This window comes from Brachycentrus maculatus, unplaced genomic scaffold (genome assembly GCF_059751285.1).
Source record: "Brachycentrus maculatus isolate JH-2025_06_01 unplaced genomic scaffold, ASM5975128v1 h1tg000475l, whole genome shotgun sequence".
NCBI lineage: Eukaryota > Metazoa > Arthropoda > Insecta > Trichoptera > Brachycentridae > Brachycentrus > Brachycentrus maculatus.
Genome location: NW_028281222.1, coordinates 882,639 through 902,261, shown reverse-complemented (window position 1 = coordinate 902,261; position 19,623 = coordinate 882,639). Strand labels below are relative to the sequence as shown.

At 37.4% G+C, this 19,623-nt stretch overlaps 1 protein-coding gene across 1 annotated transcript in view; it reads right to left on the bottom strand.

Annotated features, from left to right (window-relative positions):
- Positions 1 to 19,623, bottom strand: part of RyR (Ryanodine receptor) — a 240,618-nt gene that overhangs the window by 25,674 nt on the left and 195,321 nt on the right. Inside the window, exons 89-98 of the mRNA XM_088272014.1 lie at positions 19,366 to 19,476; positions 16,778 to 16,905; positions 15,539 to 15,669; positions 13,740 to 13,900; positions 11,118 to 11,319; positions 8,875 to 9,036; positions 7,718 to 7,874; positions 6,797 to 6,999; positions 5,896 to 6,099; positions 4,255 to 4,340 (exon numbers count right to left, since the gene is read on the bottom strand). Coding sequence (XP_088128140.1) covers positions 4,255 to 4,340; positions 5,896 to 6,099; positions 6,797 to 6,999; positions 7,718 to 7,874; positions 8,875 to 9,036; positions 11,118 to 11,319; positions 13,740 to 13,900; positions 15,539 to 15,669; positions 16,778 to 16,905; positions 19,366 to 19,476 — 1,545 coding nt within the window. The remainder of the gene's footprint in view (positions 1 to 4,254; positions 4,341 to 5,895; positions 6,100 to 6,796; positions 7,000 to 7,717; positions 7,875 to 8,874; positions 9,037 to 11,117; positions 11,320 to 13,739; positions 13,901 to 15,538; positions 15,670 to 16,777; positions 16,906 to 19,365; positions 19,477 to 19,623) is intronic.

The following is a 19,623-nucleotide window of genomic DNA, read 5'->3' as shown; positions in this document are numbered from 1 at the left end:
ACATCATTTTTGAGGTCAATGCTTTGTCTAATTTTGTTGATCAATTTATAAAAGTCACATTTTCGACAGAGTGTAAATTGAAAACAGATATTGTCAGCTTAGTATACCAACACGCCAAATCCATCCGAAAATAAGATAAGCTAAAAATATCCTTTTTTTTTGTTCAAAATATGAGTTTGTGTACTGAAAATTTCAATTATTTAGTCAACGTATGAGTATCTAAATAAGCAATGGTTGCAACAACTAAATAGTAATGTTTTTAAAACTACACACAAAAAACATCAATTTTACAAATATGTATTACATTTTGTAAAATTATATCTGAATAATAAAGATATTTTGGAAATCGGTATTAAATAATAAAATATTTTGTAAATTGACATTTAAATACAGGTACATTGTTTATTGGCACCTAAAAAATAAATATAATATTTGAAAATTAAAATTATTAAAATATTTGTCCGCCTCCGTAGTGTAATGGTCAGCACGCTCGGCTACCGTTCTGGAGGTCCCGGGTTCGATTCCCAAGGGGGGTAAAATAAATATAAGTGATTTTTTCTCTGTAATATTTATTCAATATTACCATGGACTGGTACCTGAAGCGGAGGGCTGATCACCTTTCCTTCATGTGTAAAAACGATCAAAATAACACTGCGTTTATATGACACAGTGCCCTATGCACTATTCGGGTGTGGATAAGGGTTTTATTATTATATTATTAAAAAATAAAGGCATTTTGTAAATTGACACCTAAATAATAAAGGCATTTTGTAAATTGACACCTAAATAATAAAGGCATTTTGTAAATTGACACCTAAATAATAAAGGCATTTTGTTAATAAACATCTAAATAATAAAGGCATTTTGTAAATAGACACCTATATAATAAAGGCATTTTGTAAATTGACACCTAAATAATAAATATATGTATTTTGTACATTGACATCTAAATAATAAATGTGTTTTATAAATTGACATCTAAATAATAAATATATGTATTTTGTATATTGACATCTAAATAATAAAGGTGTTTTATAAATTGACATCTAAATAATAAATATATGTATTTTGTGTATTGACATCTAAATAATAAAGGTGGTTTGTAAATAGACACCAAAATAATAAACGTATTTTGTAAATTAACATCTAAATAATAAATGCATTTTGTAAATTGACACCTAAATAAATAGGTATTTTGTAAATAGACACTTAAATAATAAAGGCATTTTGTAAATTGATTTTCTCGTGTGTAGCGAAATTTGGAATTTTTACAGCCAATTGTTAGTGTACCTATTTAGTTTTGAAACGAATATCGAAGAAGCTCTACATTCTCTTTTAAATGTTTAGACAGCTCAGAGACATTTTCAGCGGATCTTAGTCGAAATAAGCATAGCAATATTTAAAAAAAAATTATATAAGGTTTATTTTGTATGTACATTTATCTATTTTGTATGTACTCAAGTGGTAAAAACAAGTGTTTTCTTTAATCATTGTAACATGTCTTACCACAAAGTTAATGCCGAAACAATAAATAAAATACATTTATCTATATTAATAATCTATATAAAATTTAAATTTTACTTGCTAAATACAAATTTGGTTCGCCTCCGTAGTGTAATGGTCATCACGCTCGGCTACCGTTCTGGAGGACCCGGGTTCGATTCCCAGGGGGGTCAAATAAATATAAGTGATTTTTTCACTGTAATATTTATTCCATATTACCCTGGACTGCTACCTGAAGCGGAGGGCTGATCACCTTTCCTTCATGTGTAAACGATCAAGATAACACTGCATTTATATGACGCAGTGCCCTATGCACCATTGGGGTGCGGATAAGGGTTTTATTATTATTATTAAATACAAATTAGCAAGTACAATTCAAATGCATGTTCCGTAATGACCCAAATGGTGAACATTACACGCGTGTATAAGGTGATCACTTAAGCCAGCCTATGACAGGTCTTAAGCCCTGTAAATACCCAGTTTACCTAATTGGAACTTCTTCATATATACATTTCATGACGCTTTACGTGTGAGTTCACTGGAGCCATTTATGGTTGAGTTGAGAAAGCTTTTATTTTGCATGTTTTTTTTTGTATATCTATATTTAATTTAATTTTTAGTTGCTAAATACAAGTATTTCTTCCAGAGTCCTTCTAAGAGTCCAAATGGATGTTCCATAATAGGCAAAATGGTGAACATCACACGTGTATAAAGTGATCACTTAAGCCAGCTTATGACAGATCCTGTAAATACCCAGTCTCCGACATAAAACATAAATCTCATGACACTTTACGTGTGAGTTCACTGGAGCCATCTATGGTTGGTTTGAGAAAGCTTTCATTTAGCAGAGACACATTTATTTAGATGTATGCAAGATCGGATTATTTTACATACGAGGAGACGCCTGAAAACATACTTTTAAATTTTTACGCAGCTTATAATTTGACCAGATTATTTTATTCCCAACTTTTTGGGAAAAGATTGTCAGTATTACATATATACTTGGTTCTGTTATGCTTAACTCGACTGAGATCCAGTGTATTACATGTTAATATGTCTAAATTACCTTGCGTGCGTGTTTAAATCAGTACGCCTATAATAAATAATAAAAGAATGGATATAAACTGAGTGAAAGGAATTGTGTATGGAGTTGAGTTGGCTTCAACTTGTGATTTGAATGTAAAAATTAAACACTTGTATAATATCACTTTTGAGTTTATTAATGTAAGCACGACTAGTTTTGAGAACTACAGAAGTAAGAATTCATCCACAGATGAAAATACTACTGTTTGTATTTTAAACTTTATAATATAAAAACCACTTTTGTTTTTAACCACATTTTATTGGTACTTTTCTCTCCAACCGGTTTCGACAAGAACCTTGTCATTATCAGGGTTTAACATGTACTCAAAACAAGGTTAAAATCAATGTTTTTTTTTTAATTTCATAAAGTTTATAAAATGTGCCATAAAGTATCTGCGAAAAACATTTAAAAAAAATGTTTGTGTTTTCAACGGTCAACGAGGACATCTGTAGTTCTCAAAACTGGTCGTGTTTACATTATTAAACTCAAAATTGGTCTTATACAAGTGTTTCATTTTTATGTTTTCACAAGAGTTCATTGTTATTAGTGATATGATATGTTTTATTTTATACCATTCTTTTATGTTTTATGTTTAAAGTAACCCCAGTTTGAAATAGGTAAAGTCATATAATATTTTAAAAGAAAATATGATTTGGATATGTTCATAGTCCGCCTCAATTTTGTCCGCCTCCATAGTGTAATGGTCAGCACGCTCGGCTACCATTCTGGAGGTCCCGGGTTCGATTCCCAGGGAGGAAAAAATATAAGTGAAATTTTCACTTGAAATTTATTCAATATTTCCCTGGACTGGTTGGTACCTAAAGCAAAGGGCTGATCACCTTTCCTTCATGTGTTAATGATCAAGATAACATTGCGTTTATATGATGCAGTGCCCTATACACCATAAGGGTGTGGATAAGGGTTCGAAGAATATGTTCATCTAGGATTTTTGAATGCCTCCATAGTGTGATGGTTAGCGCGTTTGGCTACCATGCTGAAAATGTATACCCACACACAGGCCATGCCTTTGTGGGATCTTTTTTTGAAAAAAAAATTGCACTTGTAATTATAATATATTGTGAAATGCAAAAGGATTTAAAATAAAGAAAAAAAACTTTTTTTTCTTCTTCTTTTTCTTCTTCATCTCGTTGTAGGCCTTGTGGCCTGTTTTTAAGAGGGATTAGCCTCCTGCGATGTCGATTCCCAGCTATCGACCCATCTCTTTGATGGTCTGTCCGGGAGTCGTCTACCATGGGGTTGGCCGTACAGTGCGATGTAGGGGAGTCTGGATGGTTCCATTCTCCTCACACGCGCATACCATTGTCTCCTGCGTTGCCTTCCCCACCTAACGACATCTTCCATCTCGCATATATCCCTGATCCTGGCGTTTCTTATTCTATCTCGAAGACACTTGCCTGATATGCTTCTTAGAGTAAAAAAATCTACATCTCCTATTTCAAACTGAGGTAATTGCCCAATGGATGAGCGAATGACATCCAGAAGCGAAAGATGCAACCACATCCGCGACAGTAGCAGCGGCGGTGATGCCAAGTTGCCGAGTTGCCATTCCCCAGCGATGCAGCAGTATGCGCTATGCGGATCAGCCCGAGTGTACCTGAGAAGGACCTTACTTTGCTTATTGACATTAGACCACATCCGTAACTGACCAATTTTCTCTTCTTCCGTGACCTCCGGCACGGGCTCTTCTACTTGCGGACCTCGCATCAGGCCCAGCAGGATTCCGAAGATGTACCTGGAATGGACAATCGATTTGGCATTAGCTTTAGAGTAAATCCACTCACGAGTAGGCATAGGCTTTAAAGTTGACGCCAAAATAGGATAACGATAAACGGTGTTGCATAAGTCTCGTAGCTTGATTACAGAATCACTTGGACGTTAGAGAATTCGAAATCATTTTTGAATACCCATACAATATAAAAATTAAAAGAAAATTATTTAATATAATGTAACGGTATGCGGATACTAACCATTTAACACTGTCACCAATGAATGCAAACAGAAAAATGTGAAATTATTAGAATCATACATACGTACATACCCGAAAAGCCTCTAATAGAGGCTTCGTGGGTTATTCCTTACATATGAAAAATACACACACACATATATATACTCAAACATTTAAAAGCAATCGGTAAATCACTTTTGGAAATACGAGATTTTGAAAGCAATTCTCATTCTTTAAAAATTTTATATTTCCTGAATTTCGGCATAACTGTGTTGACTCAGGTAGGTCCCTAGATGGACAGCGGACCTACCAAGTTTACAGCAGTTACATGTTACAATTAAAAACATCTTCTTCTTCTTATTATAGGCCTTGCAGCCTGTTTTTAAGAGGGATTAGCGATTCCCAGCTATCGACCCATCTCTTTGGTGGTCTGCCCGGGAGTCGTCTACCATGGGGTTGGCCGTGTTTATTTATTAATTAAAAACATGTTTTTTGAAAAACACCTCTCCTTGAGATAGTATGTTTCGAAAATAACACTTTATGAATATCATTATTATTGAAAGTATAACTGACCTGAACTATCATTATTATTGAAAGTGTAACTGACCTGAACTATCATTATTATTGAAAGTTTAACTGACCTGAACTATCATTATTATTGAAAGTATAACTGACCTGAACTATCATTATTATTGAGTGTAACTGACCTGAACTGTCATTATTATTGAAAGTGTAACTGACCTGAACTATCATTATTATTGAAAGTTTAACTGACCTAAACTATCATTATTATTGAAAGTATAACTGACCTAAACTATCATTATTATTGAAAGTATAACTGACCTGAACTATCATTATTATTGAAAGTATAACTGACCTAAACTATCATTATTATTGAATGTATAACTGACCTGAACTATCATTATTATTGAAAGTGTAACTGACCTGAACTATCATTATTATTGAAAGTTTAACTGACCTAAACTATCATTATTATTGAAAGTATAACTGACCTAAACTATCATTATTATTGAAAGTATAACTGACCTGAACTATCATTATTATTGAAAGTATAACTGACCTGAATTACCATTATTATTGAATGTATAACTGACCTGAACTATCATTATTATTGAAAGTATAACTGACCTGAACTATCATTATTATTGAAAGTAAAAATGACCTGAACTATCATTATTATTGAAAGTAAAACTGACCTGAACTATCATTATTATTGAAAGTATAACTGACCTGAACAATCATGTTATTAAAAGTATAACTGACATTATTATTGAAAGTGTAACTGACCTGAACTATCATTATTATTGAAAGTGTAACTGACCTGATGACAACCGCAATGCTATATCCAATGTAGTAGAAGAAGTAGAAGATCATCTTGAAGAAGCCGATGAATATCTCGGCCGGCGACATCTGTTGGAGATCCCCCATCCGCTGTTTGATATTGGAGGGGGACATGCTGGCGCAGACCAGGTACACCCCGTCCTTGCAAGCTTGGATTCCTCGCCTGATGGGGTCCTTGCCAGCTCTGAAAACGGGGAAAATACACACATTACCAAGATAATTTTCTGAGGCATCTCTACATGAGAGAGTACGGGTATTATCCTTGGCTCTACCCGACCCAGTTTCTCCAGGGTATGCTTGGCTACAAAAGTTTAGAAACTAGAAGGAATGTGTATTTGATTGAATGAATCTGTCCGCCTCCGTAGTGTAATGGTTAGCGTGTTTAGCTACCATGCTGGAGGTCTCGGCATCAATTCCCAGGGAGGATGAAAATAAATATTACTGATTTTACACTCTAATATTTATTTGATATTACCCTGGGCTAGTCCCTGAAGCGTGGGAGTGATTATCTTGCCTTCATATAAGCAACGATCACGATAACAATACGTTTCAGTGCCCTATGCACCATTGGGTGCGGATGAGGGTTAGGAGGAAGAAGGAAGTATTTGATTACGCATTTTTATCAATGGTTGCGCGGTATGATGGATAATCCTGAAATTGTCCGGAGCATCCGTCTGTATGTTCCCGATAGTTACCTAAGACAAAGTCGGCATAGATTGTTTCCCATTCCTATACACACGACCAACCTGCCGATGGTTATACCGCTATACTGAACGATATCACGTATCCAAACACTTCACTGATCCACTGTAGTGCCATACATACTATCTGGGTCAGATAGAAATCAAAGAAGAAAGGCCAAAAGACTACTCCATCCCTACCTTTCTTCGTCATCCTCGCTCATATAGCTGGTGTAAGCCGCCTCCCTGTTCTTGGGCCCGCCGCCAGAGTCTTCCTGGGCCATCAGCCCAGAGGCGTGCGTCATCTCAAACACAGCATCCTCGCAGAAGTTCACGAAGGCTTCCAGCTTTTCCTTGTCGCCGCCTTCTGTCACAATGCTGTAGAAGAAGGCCCTCTTGGATTCCTAGAATCGAAAAAGCATTGTGAAAGAGGGAACAAACGCCAGAGGAAGCCCACGCCACGAATATCTTTGTGACCTGTACGAGGATATGGGCTGCTCAATGTTTGAAGAGCCGAAGAGGGTTTTGCATAATAGACCGGAATGGGAATGAAGGTGTCATTTGTTGCTGCAGACCAATCCACAGGATTAATACAAGCAGGATAAAGGCATGACCTAGCCAATTGATTCACCTTCCCTCTCCAACGTTTGTTGTATGAGAGAGTACGGCTATTATCCTTGGCTCTACCTCACCGAGTTTCTCCAGGGTATGCTTGGCTACATTACTTTAGAGAAGGAATGTGTATTTGATTACGCATTTTTATCCATTGTTGAGCGGTATGATGGATAATTCTGAAATTATCCGGAGCATTGGTGTGTATGTTCCCGATAGTTACCTAAGACAGCGTCGGCAAAGATTGTTTCACATTCCTATACACAGGACCAACCTGCCGATGGTTATGCCTGTAGGAAGAGCTACCGCTATGTTCAACAATATCTCATTGGATATTGATCTGTTCCATGTGTCTGAAGGAGTTTTCCGAAGTTGGATACTTCTACACCTTTAGCAATAGTATTCTTGCTTATTTTATATTTTTATTATTGTATACAATTTAAATTTGTAATGTGTATATTATCTATAAATACATAAATTGAATTGAATTGAAAAATTGTATCCATTTACCTTGATCTGAGGTTTCTCCCACTGTTCGATGTTGGACTCCTTGATCTCAAAGTAGACCCTCTCAATGCGCTTGGCCCCGCCCATGATCTCAATGCGCCCTAAGAACGGCTCAAAATAGTTGAGCACAGATCCGGCAGTCTCCAAGAATCGTGCCAACCTAAAAATAAAAATGAAATCAATCAATTATTGACAAATATTAATTATTTGTTTTAACTTCATGTACAGAAGATACTGGTCAGCACCCTCGGCTACTGTTCTGGAGGTCCCGGGTTCGATTCCCGGGGGGGGTCAAATAAATATAAGTGATTTTTTCACTGTAATATTTATTCAATATTACCCTGGACTGGTACCTGAACGGATAGCTGATCACCTTTCCTTCGTTTTAACAATCAAGATAACACTGTGTTTATATAATGCAGTGCCCTATGCACCGTTGGGGTGCGGATAAGGGTTTGAATTGAAAAAAAAATATGCATAATGTTAAAGGCATTAGCCGTTCCATAAATAAATAAATCCCAAACATAATAGTGAAAAAAAGGGTGGCTTTTTTTGGTCCACTTTTTTCCAAGAAGTTTGACCACAGAGTGGTTAATATTGTAAAAGATACTAGCCGTAAAAATAATGAAATAAAAATAAAATAAAATAAAATAAAAGGTTAGACTTAGGATACGTCATGAGAAATGAAAAATATCATCTCCTCCACCTAATCATACGAGGAAAGATTGAGTGGCGAAGAACTCGAGGACGCCCAAGGATATCATGGCTGAAAAACCTACCACAATGGTTTGGCAGAAGCACCAAATCTCTGTTCCGAGCTGCAGCATCTAAAGTGCCATGATGATCGCCGATCTTCGTTGGAAGAAGAAGAGAAGGTAAGATTGTCTGTTGATGTTTACCATTACACAGTGAGGCGTCCTGTCCAACATCTTGGCCATTCTCCAGCCCAAGAAGACCGAGAAGACCGAGAAGAAGAATACGGCGGCTCCACTTTCCTGCCTTCAGACTCAGCCGATTGATGACGTTTTTCATTAATATATTTTTTTAATTTTCTTCACTTTCATATCATAATCCATACCTTTATAAGCGCCCTTGAGGTAGTTTTTTTTTACGAAAATGGCGCTATACAAATCAACCAAGATTATTATTATTATTATTACCTGGGCTCATTGGGCATATGCTCCGAGAGGTTGGTCAGCAGGACGGCGAGATTGAAGCCGATTTCCTTGGCCGGCTCGTGGAAGCGATCGCAGAAGCCGACGTAGTCAATCTTGCCGTCGTGGTTGGTCTCACAGCACATCAGCAGGAAGTCTATTTCTTCACTAAAATCACCAAATTACACACATGTTAAGTATTTGCAGTGCGCAACGTCTTTATGGCACCGTTGGGCGAGGAAAGACTCTCCTTTCAAAGCTCACTCTCTCCTTTCAAAGCTCACTCCTTTCAAGAACGTCATATTATTTTTTGACATCTCAACAAAGATGAAGAAGAATATGGAAGTCTGGGCATTTACGGGGCTGACGACCGTCATAGGCTGGTTTAAGTGATCACTTTACACACGTGTAAAGTGATCACCAATTCTACCCATTATTGACAACCACACTACTCAAATTCTTGGAAGTTCCATATATATGAACCAATTTAGAAACCTTGTTCTTGAATCACTAGAACTTCACTAGAGACATCTATTGGTGAGAAGTAAAGAAGCTTTTTACTAAGCAGAAACTCTTATATTAGTATGTGAGATCCGAATCCTGGATTATAATCACACACATGAGAAACGCCAGAAAATACCATTTTCATTTTTATTTACAACATTTTGAGTGTGTCCAAATACATGACGGTCGTCAGCCCCGTAAATGCCCAGACTTCCATATTCTTCTTCATCTTTGATGAGATGTCAAAAAATAATATGAAAATAACTCCTGTAATTGGAGATAATCCAGATTATGTGAACAAGTATTTGGACACACTCAAAATGTTGTAAAGAACGTCATAAATCAAAAATCGACAATTTTCAGTTGTGCATGTTTTCGGAACGCCCAGATGTAATGCCCTATGTACTATTGTATGCGGACGTTATCTTGTTCGTTAATTGCATTAAGCTAAGGTGATTAGTTCTGCACCTCTTGTACCAGTACTGGCGAATCACCCATACTTGTTTCAACTCCCCTGGGAATCAAACCAGAGACCTCTGGCATGGTGGCCAAACGCGCTTACCACTACACTGCGAAAGCTGACTTCTTCATCTACATATATTGATATTTCGCTCGCTCCTTTCAACAATGTCATACATCAAAAAACTTAATTTTTCAGGAGAACGTTTTTAAAGTCTAAAAATATAATGCAATGTATTATAAATAAATATCAAGCCACTTATTTAACTTTTTACTTTTCAACAGATATTTTTAGGTAAAACCTGAATGTTCTTTCTTCGTTTGAAAAATATTTAGTATAATATTTAAAAAATAATTAATCAATACATTTTCTTCAAAATGCAAAAATAACACTTTTTGCTCTGTAGCGGTTAAATATTAAGTTAAAAATATGCCGTTATTGCTGGGATATAGTACATTTTCTGGGCATTCCAAAAACATGCACAACTGAAAATTGACGATTTTTGATATATGACGTTGTTGAAAGGAGTGAGTGAAATGTGGAGTTCCACACCAAAAAGTCACATTTCCAATAGCGCACTAAAAATTCTTTAAATGCAAACCTGTTCTGTTTACTGTATTCTATCGACATCTTAATTAAAGTTGCGACAAAACGTGACCAATCCTGTGTTAAACCAATTTTAAATCATTAAATCGCACCAAAAAGTAACAATTTTACAAGCTGGAAAAGGAATTCTAATAGAATGGAAGTAATCAGAATAGAAGTAAGTAATTAGAATAGAAATAGATTTTTTTTTAAAACCCTTATCCGCACCCCAATGGTGCATAGGACACTGCATCATACAAACGCGGTGTTATCTTGATCGTTGACACATGAAGGAAAGGTAATCAGCCCTCCGCTTCAGGTACCAGTCCAGGGTAATATTGAATAAATATAAGAGTGAAAAAAACACTTATATTTATTTGAGCCTCCTGGGAATCGAACCCGGGACCTCGAGAACGGTGGCCGAGCGTGCTGACCATTACACTACGGAGGCGGAATTAGTAATTAGAATAGAAGTAATAAGTAATTAGAATAGAATTAGTTATTAGAATAGAAGTAATAAGTAATTAGAATAGAATTAGTAATTGGAATAGAATTAGTAATTAGAATAGAAGTAATCAGGAAATTTCTTCTATTCTATCAAATATTTCTTTTACTTCTATTCCAGCTATTCTGTTAAATCATTTAAAGCGGAAATGCTATGTCTTGGTTAGGATCTCCACAAACAATGTTTTGAACTTACGGCGTGTAGCTTTTCTGCTGCTCCATCTTCTCCCGGAAGTCCTTGGGGAGGACCCATCCATCGTTGTTGGTGTCGATCTCCATGAAGTTGGGACTGGAAGTCAGGTTCTTGAGCTTCAGGAACATGTCGAAGTACTTGAGGATCAGCTCCACGTTGGAAGCCGACTCCACAAGCGTGTCTACCATCTGCTTGCCAATCGTTCCTGGAACAATGAAATGACTCAGATATAAATACAAACCAAATTTATTTATTTGTTTATTGGAAAACCAACAGAATTTTTTCAAAAAGTAACAAAATATAATAAAAAATCAATTCAAATTACCGTAGAACGGGGCTACTTGAACTTTGATGTGTTACTTGAGCCCAGTACATAAAAATATTTAGATCTGTATTTGGTCTACAATAATGAACGTATCGACATGATTCATTGTTTCCCTGACAATTTAAATTCAATTTAAACCCTTATCCGCACCATAATGGTGCATAGGGCACTGCATTATATAATCACAGTGTTATCTTGATCGTTAACACACGAAGAAAGGTGATAAGCCCTCCGCTTTAGGTATCAGTCCAGGGTAATATTGAAAAAATTTTTGAGTGAAAATATCAATTTTATTAATTTGACCCCCCCTAGGAATTGAACCCGGCACCTCCAAAACGGTAGCCGAGCGTGCTGACCTGACACTATGGAGGCGGACAAACCTGACAGGTGACACTTATTGTCACGATACTTCGATCAATACCACGATCTAAATTTTTTTTTGTACTGGGCTCAAGTAATACATCAAAATTCAAGTCGCCCCGTTCTAAAGGTACAGGTTTTCACTTAAAGTTGATCTAAAAAAAACATTCAAAATAAAGTAATAAGTAATAAAAAGTCATGTACAACTATAAAATATGAAAACTAACATTTTTTTCATTATTTTTTTTTTTGACATCTCATCAAAGATGAAGAAGAATATGGAAGTCTGGGCATTTACGGGGCTGACGACCGTCATAGGCTGGTTTAAGTGATCACTTTACACACGTGTAACATTCACCAATTCTACCCATTATGACAACCACACTACTCAAATTCTTGGAAAATCTATATATATGAACCAATTTAGAAACCTTGTTCATGAATCACTAGAACTTCACTAGAGACATCTATTGGTGAGATGTAAAGAAGCCTTTTTTTAAGCAGAAACTCTTATATTATTAGTATGTGAGATCCGAATCCTGGATTATAATCACACACATGAGAAACGCCAGAAAATACCATTTTCATTTTTAGTATTAAGCTTATAATTTGACCAGATAATTTATTTACAACATTTTGATACAAAAATAATGTGAAAATAACTCCTGTAATTGGAGATAATCCAGATTTTGTGAACAAGTATTTGGACACACTCAAAATGTTGTAACATTTTTTTATCAAATACATATTTGAATAGTCAAATAGACATTAAAAATATTTCTCTTGAACGTTTCAAGCTCCACTTGACATTGGAAAAGATCAACATACTGATATCCATTCACAAGACTAAAAACATGACCATATCAAAGAGTCCAGTTAGAAGCAAATTAGTTGTAAACAACAGAACCGTTGAACAGGTGATGAGATTAAATCTCGGAGTTGACATCAGTTGCTACGGTGATCTATATGGTGAGACTCAGAAACAAATAAACAAGGCTGCAGTTATATCCGGATGCCTCAGAAACTCGGTGTGGAGGAACAAACACATGAGAATAGAAATAAAAATGAAAATAAACAAAACATGTGTTCGACCAATAGCCACTTATGGGATTGAGGCAAGAGCCGATACTTCCAGAACAAAATCTCGACTTCGAACCTCCGAGATGAAGACTCTCCGATCCATAACCGGAAACACATTGCGAGACCGAGTAAAAAACACCGACATCCGGAGCATGTGTAAGACGGAGGATATCGTGAGGTGGGGACGACAACGAAGGCGATACTGGAATGAACATATAAACAGAACGTCAGAAGACAGACTTCACGTATCGCCCTTCAAGGAAACCCTGAAAGACGCAGACCCCCAGGCAGACCTCCGAAAAGATGGAAAGACAGCTGGGAGTCAACATCTCATGCATTTAGAACCTCACATGGATGAGTATATTCTGGAAAAATCATATGGAAAGAGCAAGTTTGGATGGAGTGGTGAGGATAGTAGCAGACAGCAGCATAAGGGGTAACAAGTCCCCAGGAAGACCACCTAAACGATGGACAGACAGCTGGTCTTCCACCTCCCAGGAGCCGTCCAGAGATTAACAGGACACAGTCCTACATATTTGCTACGCAATGCACAGTAAAAACAACATTTAGGAGTTTTTTAAATCATATTTTCATATGGTGTACGGAGTGCGTGGAAGTTTTTGATAAGGGAAGGGTAACTATGAGTATTTCAATGTTTTAGAATTTAGTACATAAACCTTGATGATGACAAGGTTCTTGTCAACATCGGATGGATAAATTGTACCAATAAAAAGTGGTTAAAACAATGTTGTTTTATTCTATAAAGTTTATAAAATGTGCCACAAAGTATCTGCGAAAAACATTCAAGAAAGGACACAGTCCTAACTAAAGAAGGCATGGATGAGTATTAAAGTACCTACCGTTGACCACGTTTCCTTCAAGCATGGACAGCATCATGGTGATCATGTCCTTCTGCAGGTTGAGCAGCTCCTTGAGCAGGTCCACCTGCGAGGAGTGCTTGGACAGCTTGTCCTGCATGTGTGAGAAGAGGAAGAGGAAGCCTCCCACTGCGTCCCACAGCCTGCAATCAAATTACACAAGAAATGTAAATGAAAATTGTAAGGGATAGTCGGAATCACTCAGGACACTCAAATTGGGACCATTAAAGATTGCAACCATATCAGTCAATAGTGACTGATACAGTTCAAAAGATTGCAACTGTATCAGTCACTATTGTGACCAAATCATCAACATTCTTCTTCTTTTTCCATGTTTGGTCCCTAGGTGTAGCATATGGCCAACACGAGACATCTCCATGTCACTCTGTCACGCTCCATCTCCTTAGCTTCCTCCCAGGCCAGTCCGGCATCTCGAAGTTCCGCTGAGTATAGTAAAAAATCAGCAACTATCAGTACTATATCAACAATCCCAAACATATCAGTCACCATTGGGAATATGTCAGCCACCATTGCGAGAATATCTACGATCGTAACCATATCAATCACTATCTGGACTATACCAGCCACTATTGTATCCGTATCAACAATAATTGAGGCAAGATCGGTAATCATCCCGACCATATAGGCCACCTTTGCAATCAGCTACTATTGAGCAACTTTTGAGACCATAATCCGGAAATTATCCGGAGCATCGGTCTGTATGTTCCCGATAGTTACCTAAGACAGCGTCGACATAGATTGTTTACATTCCTATACACAGAACAAACCTGCCAATGGTTATGCCTGTAGAAAGAGCTACCGCTATGTTGAACAATATCTCATTGGATATTGATCTGTTCCATGTGTCTGAAGGAGTTTTCCAAAGCGGGATTCATCTACACCTTTAGCAATAGTTCTTGCATATTTAAATGTTTACGATTTAAATTTTGTATAGTTTGTAATGTATACATTAATTGAAATAAATAAATTTAATAGAATTGAATTGAAAAGTGTCACCATTGCGACCATATCAGCTACCACTGAGGCAAGATCGGTAACCATTGCAACCATATCAGTCACTATCTGGACCATATCAGACACCATTGTGACCGTATCAGCAACTATTGAGACCATATCAACATACGCAACTATAAGAGTCACCATCGCGACCATATCAGTTACTATTAAGGCAAGATTGGTAACCATCTCGACCATATTAATCACTATATGGACTATATCAGCCATTTACAACATTTTGAGTGTGTCCAAATACTTGTTCACAAAATCTGGATTATTCCCAATTACAGGAGTTATTTTCATATTATTTTTTGACATCTCATCAAAGATGAAATTGGTTCATATATATATAGAACTTCCAAGAATTTGAGTAGTGTGGTTGTCAATAATGGGTAGAATTGGTGAATGTTACACATGTGTAAAGTGATGACTTAAACCAGCCTATGACGGTCGTCAGCCCCGTAAATGCCCAGACTTCCATATTCTTCTTCATCTTTGATGAGATGTCAAAAAATAATATCAGCCGTCATTGTGACCATATCAAAAACTATTGAGACCATATCAACATACACAACTATAAGAGTCACCATAGCAGCTTCCATTGTGGCAAGGTCAGTGACCAAAGTGAACATATCATCCACCTTTGCGACCGTATTAGTTACCGTCACGATTATATTAGTCTCTTGTGGGACCATAAATGTTACATGAGACGCTCTTGTCACAATGTCACTGTCAAATGGATCCAGAATGAAGAGTCACAGTACCTAGAGTGGGCCAGAGCTTGCTGATTCTGGGTACAGGGCCCCTGGATGACCTCAGTGAGGGTGTTGAACACTTGACTCGCCACCCCGATGGCTTTGAAGAAGTTGGCTTTGCCAGCCGGATCAATGAGTTCCTGAAAATGCAATGATATTATTTGTAACAGAGATAACCTAATCATACCAAGATCACACTGGAAACCATGTAAGGGCCTTTTTTACGTGGGAGTTTCATATATTACAGGAAGAAGAAACTAATATATGAAACTAACTAACTTAGTAAGTTAGTTTCATATATTAGTTTCTTCTTCCTTCTTTTTCTAACCCTTATCTGCATACAATGGCGCATAGGGCACTGCATCATATAAACGCAGTGTTATCCTGATCATTACTTACAAGAAGGCAAGGTGATCAGTCTATTAGTTTCTTCGTTGGATAGTTAGTTTCATATATTAGTTTCTTCTTCCTTCTTCTTCTAACCTTTATCCGCATACAATGGTGCATAGGGCACTGCATCATATAAACGCAGTGTTATCCTGATCATTACTTACATGAAGGCAAGGTGATCAGTCCTGCGCTTCAGGGACCAGTCCAGGGTAGTATTGAATAAATTTTATAGCAAATAAATATAATCACTTATATTTATTTGCCCCCACACCCCCCCTGGGAATCGAACCCGGGACCTACAGAACGGCAGCCAAGCGTGCTGACCATTATACTACAGAGGCGGACAAAATGTCAAGATCTAGATCGAGTTTATTACATTCTTGGTCATGGTAATTATCAAGTTTATAACATTCTTGGTCATAGTAATGCCCAACTTTATTACATTCCTGGTCATGGTAATGCCAAGTATATTACATTTCTGGTCACATTAATGACCAAGTTTATTTTATTCCTGGTCATGGTAATGCCCAAGTTTATCACATTCCTAGCTATGGTAATGACCAAATTAATTACATTTGTGGTCATGGTAATGACCAAGTTTATTTTATTCCAGGTCATATAAATGCCCAAGATTATTACATTCCTGGTCATGGTAATGCCCAAGTTTATCACATTCCTAGCCATGGTAATCACCAAGTTAATCACACTCCTAGCCATGGTAATGACCAAGTTAATTTTATTCCTGGTCATAGGAATGCCCATGTTTGTTACATTCCTGGTCATGGTAATGCCCAAGTATTCGATTTCTAGTCACGGCAATGCCCAACTTTATTACATTCTTGGACATGGTCCGATTACCTTGCTGGAGTAATGCCAGTAGAAGTCCATGATGGATTCCTGGAGTCGCAGAAGATAGTCCACTGTGCAGATGACCACATTCACCGTGGTCGTGTTGCCGGCCTGCGTTCTGAGGTAGTTTTGCCATTCTGTAAGCCAGAAATATAAGGAAAAGTTGAGATGATTTGGATTTAAGAGAACGAATGAAGAGTGAGAGTAAAATGGACTTAAAATGGGAAAGATGATCCATTCAGATTTGAAATACCAACAAAGTTGTAGTATGATCAGATCTCGCTCACTCCTTTCAACAATGTCATATATCAAAAATCGTCAATTTTCAGTTGTGCATGTTTTCGAAGTGCCCAGAAAATGTACTATATCCCAGCAAAAGGGCATATTTTTAACATAACATTTACCCGCTACAGGGCAGAAAGTGTTGTTTTTGCATTTCGAAGAAAAGGTATTGTTTAATAATTTTTTTAAATTTCCTCAATATTTTTCAAATGGAGAAAAAACATTCAGGTTTTACCTAAAAAGATCTGTTGCACAGTAAAAAGTTCAATAAGTGACTTGATATTTATTTTTAGTATATTTTATTATTTCGTCAAGAAAAGGCGATTCAGTTGGCTTGGCCATGTACTCCGCATGCCTCCTGAGAGCCTTAATCAAGCTTGCCTCTTTTACAAGGCATCAGGTTCGCGCCGCCCAGGACGACCACTGCTGACAATTCGTCGGCAGTTCTCGTCAGAACTTCGGGACGCGGATCTGACTTGGGAGGATGCAAGGGAGCTGGCAGCCGACAGAAAAGCCTGGAAACAGTTTGTGGACTCCATATGCTCCACCTAGCGAGGGGATATGGTTATATATTATATATATTTTATTATATTTTTAAACTTTAAAAAATCAACTCTTGAAAAATCAAGTTTTTTGATATATGACGTTGTTAAAAGGAGTGAGCGATGTGTCTAATACTATAAGAAAGGGTACACATCAGATTACCAGGTATATATCCATGTGGTTAAGTCGTAAAACAAGCGCGCATCGAAGCTGTTTTATATTTAAATTCTATTTTTGAAGACTTTATTCTGTTATCTTTGTTTGATTTTATAATACTATGTAAGTTTGTAAACAAAACATGGCTGACTAAATGCAATATCCACCGTTTGGTCCAGTCAGAATTAACTATAACATATTATTATTATTAAATACTTTACCTATGTATACCTTCCTGGTTCCAACTCTAATGTATGGAAGTGAAACATGGAGTTGGCAAAAGAAGGATGAAAGTAGACTGAATGCAGTCGAAATGCGATCTCTCAGAAGAATGTGCGACAAAACGATGTATGATAGATGTGCGAATAGTGAAATAAGGAAGGAATGCAAAGCTGAGATAAGCATTATCGATAAAATTAAGAAAGGTGTGTTGAGATGGTTTGGACATGTGGAACGAATGAGTGAGGAAAGAACGGTAAAATAAATTTATGAGGCGAATGTTAAAGGGAAAAGAAGCAGAGGAAGACCGAGAAAAACATGGCACGATCAGGTATGCCAAATACTTGAAAGTGGTCAGGTTAGGAGTCGTAACAATCGGCGGGTATGTATGAGGAGATGCATGAACGTGGAAGAGGCGAAGAATGTTTGCAAGGACAGAGTGGTGTGGCGCTCTATTCTCTCTGCCTACCCCTGCGGGGAAGCGGCGTTACGGTTAGTTAGTTAGTTAGTTACTTTACCTATATTAAAATTGTGTGCGACCATTATGACTTTAGATATGGATTGAATGCAGACCGGACACCGCAGTAACAAAAACCACGCGTGTCAGAAATGAAGACTCTAAGAAGCATATCTGGCAAGAGTCTACGAGATAGAATAAGGAACACCAGGATAAGAGAAATATGCAAGATCAAAGATGTCGTTAGGTGGGAAGACAATGGTATGTGTGGAGAATGGAATCATCCAGACTCCCCACATTGCACTGCACGGCCAACCCAAGGCAGACCACCGAAGAGATGGATTGACAGGCAGGAATCAACATTGCAGGAGAATAATCCCTCTTAAAAACAGGCCAAATTAAAAAAAAATTGTATAGAGAAACAAACACATGCTGAAAGAGAGTAAGGTGAGGATCTATAAAACCTGCGTAAGACCAATCCTGACATACGGCACGGAAACAAGAGCCGACACCGCGAGAACAAAAAGCCTTCTTAGGACATCCGAAATGAAGACTCTACGACCCATTGCAGGCCTAACACTTTGCGACAGAGTAAGAAACTCAGATATAAGAAAAATCTGCGATGTCGAAGATGTTGTGCGATGGGGAAGAGAAAGAAGACGTTTCTGGAGAGATCATGTGAGAAGAGGGAGCTCGGATCGAGTGGTGAGGGTGGCAGCGGACCCCCAGGAAGACCACCTAAACGATGGAAGGATAGCTGGTCTTCCACCTCTCAGGACCGACCCGAGAATGACAGGACCTAGTGCTAAAAGAAGAAGAAGAAGAAGAAGAAGAAGAAAAACAGGCCACAAGTCCTACACCAACAAGAAAAAAAGTAGAGATTAAATAAAAATGTTGTGTATAATAAGCAAGTCAAAAATTGGTTTAAAATATGGCATACCTAGATTGTGACCTTCACAGGTAAGTTGTATGAAACGGAAGAGCGCACAGGTGAATTCCGCATCATGCATATTCTTCTCACCGGCAGCTCCTTCCAGACCAACTCCCAACCCTAGAATGGAGATAAATTACAACCCAGGACACTTCAACAACTATACGCTAAAACAATCCTTACATACCCATTAACCTTTTAACCGTGTTAATTTTGTTCCTGAGAGACGCCTTCGATTCGACGCGTTCGATGAGTTTTTTAAATGAT